Source organism: Pundamilia nyererei, unplaced genomic scaffold (genome assembly GCF_000239375.1).
Source record: "Pundamilia nyererei isolate P.nyererei 1_Seehausen unplaced genomic scaffold, PunNye1.0 scaffold00154, whole genome shotgun sequence".
In the NCBI taxonomy this organism is placed as follows: domain Eukaryota; kingdom Metazoa; phylum Chordata; class Actinopteri; order Cichliformes; family Cichlidae; genus Pundamilia; species Pundamilia nyererei.
In genome coordinates this window covers 1,049,762-1,057,874 of record NW_005187555.1, presented here as the reverse complement: position 1 = coordinate 1,057,874, position 8,113 = coordinate 1,049,762, and the positions used below count along the sequence as shown (strand labels likewise).

The window sequence follows — 8,113 nt, the reverse complement described above, 5'->3', positions numbered from 1 at the left end:
GAAGTCTACACCGCCACATCCTTAAAATTCAGGGAAATGAAGGACGCATTTGAGGGCCGCATTTCGAGCAGCCTTTGAATTGGGACAGCCTTCGTGGCGTCGCGATGACGTAATCGGCCTTAAAATGTGGCCTTTAAGGCTGCAGACCCTGGATTGGGATACAGCCTTTATCTTCTTCCTGTTTGTCTGAGTCTTCCTCCATACTGATGTTCCTCCCACTGCACGGAAGCTCGTTTCTGCCTCAACGTCAAATTTTGAGAGAAGCCAAAATGTTAAATGTTTAGTGTGTAAAATCTCGCCTCGAGCTGTCAGTAGATTGCAGACGGCAAATTTGAGATAATCACCGGAAATTCGACTTAACAGCCGAATATTGTCCGACATGTCAGCTTCTGAAACTTGTAAGATCATCACCTAAAGGCTGCGTGTAGGGCAGAAACAGTGTTTGTCTTTCATTGGCAGAAACGAGCTTCAGGCAGACTTCAGGTTGACGGGCTTTCACACGCTGATATGTTTCCTAATATTTCAGGGGCACCACCCTTAAACAAAGCTCTGTTTTAGCCACAGTTGACTTCGGCTGATCGCTCTTCAGCACAGCAGGCAGATGTTTCCTGTAGTGAGAGCACATCTGTGAGAAAGAACACCGGTGTTCAGCTCACCTTTGTGTGTGCAGGGCAGCTCACCTGCGCACAAAGAAATGCAGACGACGAACATCTTAGCCAAGATAATCTGAGCAAATATTTGATTGCATTTTACTTACAAAGCAATAATTCACAACAAAGCGCGTGGGCCTGTGTCCGGCTCACTTTAATGTGATTTAAACATTTAAAACTGAAACATTCATGTTTCCCGTGGCTGTAATAAACCAGCCGCAGTCACCGGTTTGCCTTCTTTCCATTTATTTGAAGTCGTTCTTATCATTTATTGACTTTCATGGTTTGGTTGTTGATTTTATTTACTTCTAAAAAAACTGGAAACATTTTCCAAAACAATCCAAATGGTTTGACAAAGAGAAACGTTAAAGGTAAAAGCGAGTGTGTGAGGATGTCAGACGTGTTTCTCATGCCTGTGATGCGTGAAACTGTCCTGCAGCTGTGCGACCGCCTCACACAGCGTGCTAACGACACTGTGTGCCTCCCTCAGGCGTCGTGCTGTGGCTGATGGCGGTCGCGTGTGTGATCGTTGTCGTCGTCTACCTGCAGCAGTCCAACATCTCGTCTGAAGGTGAGTATGCATGAAGCACGACACGGATCTACTGACTGTAGCGCCGAGGACGGTCGCACCTTCAGCTGCGCTCTCAGGCCGGATGTTTCGGATTCGTATTAAAGCGAAGAAAAACCTGTTTCTGTAAATCTAATGAGTGTCATTTTGTTTCTGTCCTCGCAGGTGGTTGGCATAAATTACCCAAGCTCATCAATTTCTTCCCTCGCGAAGCCAAAATATCCAGCAAGCGTTCAGGTCAGAGGTCACTCGAGCTGATCGGGGGGAGCAGGTGGAGGATAATAATGAGTCTTTTTCTGTCCTCCCTTCAGCTGGTGTATGTGGTACTCCAAGAGAGTGTCCTGCACATGAGATCAGTTTCTACATCCACAGCGGAGCCGCCAACGTCGTCCCCGCGGCCATCTGCGTCCAAAACAAACTGTAGGCGCCGCCTCCTTTCCTCAGCGCGTCTCTCTGGCGTCCTGTCAGACCTTTCTTTGTGCTAACGTGCAGACTGTGCCTCTCCTCAGGGTTCTGGGAACTGCGCTGAACAACGCTGGAGGAGGAATAAACATCGTTATCCTAAACGGTGAGTGTGCTTCCTGTGCAAAGGGCTTCATCTGGCGCTTTGTGCACAGCTGCTGATTAATCGAGACGGCTCCTTTTCTTTCGGTTTCTGGTGTTTCGTTTTTCTCTTTTCACTGCTTTATTCTTATTTCTAAACCTTTCCTTTTTTAAGAATTAGTCTTAAGATTTTCTTTGGAAACGCATTCAATCATCAAATGAATGGGCGGAGCTTCTCTCCTGGTGTTCTGCCGTGATCCCGTGTGAGGTGATACCTTCGTTTTTCTCTGGCAGGTAAAACGGGAGAAGTCCTGAAGACGGATCACTATGACACGTACAGCGGAGGTGAGTGAAGACGACCCGAGCCGACTCGTGTCAGTGGTTGGAGGCGGAGCTTTTATCATGTTTGTGTTGCAGATGTGAAACCGTTCATTGAGCTACTGAAGAGCATCGAGACGGGCTCCATCGTTATAATGGCGTCCTACGACGAACCCTCAACAAAGTAAGAGTCTCCTCCTCTGATCGCTCCTGACGGGAGCTCGGACTCTCCTCTGGGTTCTTGTTCTTGCACAGTAATCGAGGACCAAACGCAGCGCGGATGCTGCATCTTGCTCCGTGTTCGTCTGTTTTATAAAACGGGACAGAGCTTTTCCAGGCAGGGGTGGAGTTTGTGTTTCTGAGGCTTTGTCTCAGCTGTCAGCTCAGTCTCTGTGTTGTCTTTATATTGAGGTGAAAGGCGCTGCCTCCACCCGTGTTGAAGCTGTTAACGCACTGCTCCACCCTCTGTGTGTTTCTGCAGGTTAAACGACGAGCTCAAGAATCTGATTGCTGAACTGGGAAGCTCCCACATCCACTCGCTGGGATACAGGGACAACTGGGTGTTTATTGGTGGCAAAGGAGTAACGGGGAAGAGCACCTTTGAGAAGGTAGATTAGTCTGAAGGCCTCGAGCCTGCTCTGGCTTCATCGTGGAAATGTGTGCACTCGTGCATGTAAAGCATTAAATGCTCACATGGGATCAGGGTCCTGACGCAGGTGTGATCCCTGAGGGAGCAGGTATCAGGTTTCCCCTGATAGTGGAGGGGTGGCCCAAATGCTGGCTGAGTCCTGACCAATCACAACCATCCTGAACTGATCTCCACTTCTTCTTTTTTTGTTAAAGTGTCTGAGCTCTTAGCCAGCCTTTAGGAGGAGATGTGCTCTATAGCAGCAACAACGAGACAAACCAGGCTCAGCCTGAGCACACGTGTCAGACGTGAAAGGCTCTGTAGAAGCCGAGGAGAGCGCCGTGCCGCCTCTAACCTTGCTCAGCATGTCAGAGACCGCCCTCTTCACCTCCTCGCTCTCTCTCTTCCAGCACATGAAGAGCGACTCGGCAACCAACAAATACGACGGCTGGCCCGAGATGATCGGGCTGGAGGGCTGCGTCCCCAAATACCTGGAGTGACGGGCGAGGCTGCGGACGCACGGCCGGTGATTTGGAGACTGATCTGGGACCAGCAAGTCGTGCAAACCAAATCCAGGTGAACCCACCTGCTCTGTGTCTTGTCTGCGTGAGGCTTTCAGGGAAGCTGGACTCTGTCTCCGTCTGCTGTCTGAAGCCAGGTGAGCTGTGCAGTAAGACCTCCTGAAGGTTTCTGACATCCAGCCTCTCCTGAAGCGCTGCAGGCACCATCACCGGAACCAGAGTCTCCAGGTTTTATCTTCGAGTCCTCCCAGAGCAGCTCGGCCGCACCTTCCAGTTTGTTTCTTTGTTATTGTTTTAAGTGTTGCTTTGATTTCTTAAGAGTGACAGACTCTGACAGAGACGATGACATCAACCAGCCAGGATCGCACACAGGTCTGGGGATGTTTCTGGACTTTTTTGAATGTGCATTTCTATTTTTATTGTGTCCTTTCTTGAGTTTAAGGTTATTACAAAGTGAATTAGTTGCCGGGCTGTGTGTCTGCACGTGTGGTTGTTGGTTTGTTTACATTAAAAATGAAAGGAAGCCGAATGAAGAAGATGCTGATGCTTTGACTCCGGAGGAAGACAACGATTTTGAGGCTAGATGAAGGTTACCTGGTTCTGCCTGAAGCTTCTTCCTGTTTAAAGGGAGTTTTTCCTTCCTTCTGTCACCAAGTGCTTGCTCACAGGGCGCTGTCTGATTGTTGGGTTTCTGTTTTATTGTAGGATCTTTACTGCACAATAAAAGGTGTTTGAGGCCGCTGCTGTGGGTTTGTACTATATGAATAAAGTTGACTTGAACTGAAGAACAAACTCAGACTCTTTCACGCTGCTGCCTCGGCAAACAGAGAATTTGACACTTCCCTGAGTCACATCCTGCAGCAGCAGACTCATTGTTCATTGTTTCTCTTTGTGAGTAAATGTGACTCGGGGACAAACGTGACGGCAGCAACCTGTAAAAAGGTGAGTGAAGCTGAGCACAGTCATCAGAGCGTCCTGTCCTCACACGTGGACGACAGGTTTCATTTTGAGGATGGAAGCAGGAGAAGAAGCTTCAGGATCAAGCACCTCATTTTCTGCTTTGTTTCATTTCGGGAAACCATAGAATAGCACTTTGTGCGTACAACAGAATTATGGATGCAAACACAATAAACGTGTGTGGTGTTTGTTAACAGTCTGAAGAAGCTGTTTGTCCCCAGTTTGTCTTTTCTGCATGAAATAATGGAGGAAATCATTTTATTAATAAAGATCCACTCCAGGTGATGGTTTAAATATTCAGGAGCATAAAGCAGCGAGGCAGTGCCCGCCTACCTGCCGGCTCGACGCACCTGCAGACGTGATTTATGCTTCAGTTGTGTTTTATGTTTGCATGACAGTTGGAGTGTGAAAAGTTGACGGTTCAGTGTGATCGCCATCCTTTGTTTAACCTCTGTGGGCAAAGGGTGTGTTTCCGTGAGATTTCAAATTTTTCAAAAACGTCCCAAGAGAGGAACTGTGTTTATATTGGAGGTATGGAAGGGTGGTGCAGTACAGATGGGTTGAAGCTCTGAGCCCCCTCCTGTTTGAGACGGGTGAGGTCAGGCAGGAGTCTCTGAGAGCAGGCGTAGGAGAGCCTGTGTGGGTGGAGGCGTGCTCTGAAGAGAAGAGGAATGAAAGACGTGTGTGAATGAGAAAGAGACGGGGGGAGGGGTTAACATGAAAGGAGCAGAAGAGTTTAAATATCTCGGGTCAACCATCCGAGGAGAGCTGAGGAAGGCTGCACAGGATGGAGATATTAGAGCAGGGGTGTCAAAGTGAAATGAGCTGCGGGCCGCTGTCGTCTCATTGGACGGCCACTTTAGTGTGCAAGTAGTACAAAACAAGAAAACCAGAAATATTTTCTAAAATGTTTTGTTTAAATTTCAAATATTGTATAACAAGACAAAACCACAAACGTGAATTCAGATTTATTTTTCCTCACTCTTAACTAACTGAAGCCTTTTGTTGAACCACCAAATAAACACATGAGTTTGAGACTCTGTCACTGAACTAACAGCGTGTTCGTGCTCTCTGCTCATTTTGCCTTCATATTCAATCATTTTTGGCTTTTTAAAAAACTCATTTTAACATTTCACTCAACAACAAACAAATCCTCCCTAACAAAAAAACCAAACTGCATTATGTTTCTTCATGTCAGTACACGGGCTGTGACTTTGAAACTCCTGTATTAGACAGAATGATGACGATCGAGCTGGCAGGCAGGAGGAAAAGAGAAAGACCTCAGAGAAGGTTCATGGATATAGTGACGGAGGAGGATGCTGGAACAGGAGGAGATGGTCCTCTGAGAAAACTAAAGGGAGCAGCTGAAAGCAAAAGAAGAAGAAAAAGATTTTTCTCTGTGATTGTGCAGATTTTAGAAACATTAAAAAATGTGGTGTGACTGACGACCCACTACATGGTTCCACTCACACCCAAGTTTGGAGGAGGGGTTCTTGTTGTGTTTGGGCGCGATATGCTCAGTTGATGTATGGAGGTGAATAAAGTTGGAGTGAAAAACTGGAGCTCCCGTGTCGTGTGTCCCAAGCCTCCATAGTGGCATGAAATGTAAATATTCAAATAAATTACATCAACATTATGCTGAAAGACAATAATTAACTAAGTGCACTTAGTTTAAAGGAAAAGTCGTATATGGGCGGTTATTTTGTTTATAACTTCCGATTAATGTCATTTAATTCCACTCTGAAGGGCAAAAGAGACTAAAAATTAACGGAACAAAGGAGGGGGAACAAAAGCAAGATACTGTTTCCACCCGAACACTTTTCTAAAGCACAGTCAAAAACATTCTTTCTGATTGGCTGGTCGAGCTGCAAAGAAGCGTAAAGGCTAAGATGTGAAGATCTGATTGGCTGTCCATCCGCCACAAACCGAGAGGACGACAAATTTGATTGGCCGAAGGAGTTCGTAAAGTTCTAATGGCGGATTCTCGCTGAAAATGTGAAATGCGTTTTGTTTTTGTTTATTTCTGGATTAATCTGAGTTTATAAATGCATTTAATGTGAGCAGTTCCGCCTCTGAAATGGCGACATTAGTTTTGGATAACGGAGCGTACACGGCGAAGATCGGATACAGCCAGGAGAAAGTCAGGTGAGATGTTAGCATGACAGCTAACGTTGCGGCTAATTAAAATAATAATAATTAAACTGAAGAGGCGTAAAAATAATTTAGACTTTAAGCGACCTAACCTCTGTGTAAAAAAAGTCAAACCCTCACGCCAGATTCTATTTCAAATCTCTCAGTTTAAGGAATAAAATGTATTTCATTAAAACGCTTTCTTATTTCTTCTTTATAGACCGAATATAAACTCTCAAAGTCATCTTATAAATGTATAACAGCTAAGGGTGTTATACATCTATAATAGTTTTTTTTATTAAGTTAACTCTTAGGGGAGGCTCATTTTTCCAGTGTGCGTCACGTAAAACAAAATCAATAAGAATTTACTCGAACTTTTGCATACAGCTGTACATGATGGCGAAGACAACACACTGAATTTCATAAGGACAGTTTTGTTTCTAAAGCTATAATCCATGAGAGAATTGAGAAAAATATAAATTTGTACATATCTAAGAGAAAAAATGGTCACATTTACAAGATAAGCAGATTTGTAAAAACATGAAAATGTTTCAATGAACATTTGCAAATTTGGTGGGTGGAATGAAACAAACTGTCAAATTTATGAAGGGAAACAGTTGCAATAAAAACATAAAAAAATTAGAGTAAAAATGAGCAAATGTGTGAGAATAAAAAAATCATGTAGTTGGTAGAATCATGGGCGGCCCTGACGTGGACCTTCTCTCTGTCCCTCTCAGCGTCATCCCAAACTGCCAGTTTCGCTCGAAGACGTCCAGGTTAAAAACCTTCACTGCAAACCAGCTGGACGAGATCAAAGATCCTTCGGGGCTCTTCTACATCCTCCCCTTCCAGAAGGTGAAGTCACGTAAGGGTGAAGCAGCTTCGGCCTGACGTCAGACTGTCTCATTTCCACCGTTTCTCTTCGTGTCTTCAGGGTTACCTGGTGAACTGGGACGTCCAGAGGAAGGTGTGGGACCACCTGTTTGGAAAGGAGATGTTTAAGGTGACTCCACCCCTCATCGCTGTGGTGTGTTTGACTGAGCTTCTCCTGTGGTGGAGGCTGACCCTGTTTTCTGGGTGCAGGTGGATTTTGCAGACACGAGCGTCGTCATCACCGAGCCCTACTTCAACTTCACCTCCATTCAAGAGTCCATGAACGAGATCCTGTTTGAGGAGTACCAGTTCCAGTCGGCACTCAGGATCAATGGTGAGTCCTCATCCTGTTAGATTTCCTCTTACTTTCAGAATAAAAGCCTGGCATCTCGTTTTAGTAAGAGTGGCGCTCGTAAACTGTAAAAAACGGTAAAACTGAGCTGCTGATTTCGGGCAATCAGGGAAGCTTTCTTTGAATGATTTCCCACCTTGTTCCTCTAGCCGGTTCTCTTAGTGCTCATCACTACTTCCACACAAACCCCTCCGAGCTCTGCTGCATGGTGGTGGACACCGGGTTCTCCTTCACCCACATCGCCCCCTACTGCCGCAGCAGGAAAATGAAGGAGGGCATCCGCAGGTTAGATGACGTGACCCTGCAGACGCAGCAGCGATAACACCAACAGCAGCAACCTGATGCCTGTTTTTCCTTTTAGGATCAACGTGGGAGGGAAGCTGCTGACCAATCACCTGAAGGAGATCATCTCTTATCGGTGAGTCGTGCTTTGTGGCGCCGGCACGGCCGGAGTAACTCTGGGCTTTTATTGAACTGTTCTTTTTCTCGGGTGGAATAATTGTGACACAGACATCCTTAATGACACAGCTGTGAATTTATTTTCAATTTTCTCTGATCCACAGAGTGTGTGTG

General features: G+C 45.8%; 2 protein-coding genes across 9 annotated transcripts in view; both read left to right on the top strand.

Moving 5' to 3' along the window:
* The window catches only part of LOC102214082 (protein FAM3C-like), a 6,963-nt gene extending 3,072 nt beyond the window's left edge, over positions 1 to 3,891 (top strand). For all 8 annotated transcript variants that reach the window (XM_005745132.2, XM_005745126.2, XM_005745130.2 and 5 more), the window contains 8 exons: positions 1,141 to 1,221; positions 1,384 to 1,455; positions 1,530 to 1,638; positions 1,728 to 1,786; positions 2,056 to 2,106; positions 2,179 to 2,263; positions 2,561 to 2,687; positions 3,118 to 3,891. In XM_005745132.2, coding sequence (XP_005745189.1) covers positions 1,158 to 1,221; positions 1,384 to 1,455; positions 1,530 to 1,638; positions 1,728 to 1,786; positions 2,056 to 2,106; positions 2,179 to 2,263; positions 2,561 to 2,687; positions 3,118 to 3,207 — 657 coding nt within the window. In that variant the 5' untranslated portion in view covers positions 1,141 to 1,157 and the 3' untranslated portion in view covers positions 3,208 to 3,891. The remainder of the gene's footprint in view (positions 1 to 1,140; positions 1,222 to 1,383; positions 1,456 to 1,529; positions 1,639 to 1,727; positions 1,787 to 2,055; positions 2,107 to 2,178; positions 2,264 to 2,560; positions 2,688 to 3,117) is intronic.
* A 2,195-nt stretch (positions 3,892 to 6,086) lies between these two features.
* actr6 (actin related protein 6) overlaps positions 6,087 to 8,113 on the top strand; it is a 7,243-nt gene continuing 5,216 nt past the window's right edge. Inside the window, exons 1-6 of the mRNA XM_005745121.2 lie at positions 6,087 to 6,330; positions 7,053 to 7,170; positions 7,250 to 7,318; positions 7,399 to 7,522; positions 7,690 to 7,825; positions 7,902 to 7,958. Coding sequence (XP_005745178.1) covers positions 6,263 to 6,330; positions 7,053 to 7,170; positions 7,250 to 7,318; positions 7,399 to 7,522; positions 7,690 to 7,825; positions 7,902 to 7,958 — 572 coding nt within the window. The 5' untranslated portion in view covers positions 6,087 to 6,262. The remainder of the gene's footprint in view (positions 6,331 to 7,052; positions 7,171 to 7,249; positions 7,319 to 7,398; positions 7,523 to 7,689; positions 7,826 to 7,901; positions 7,959 to 8,113) is intronic.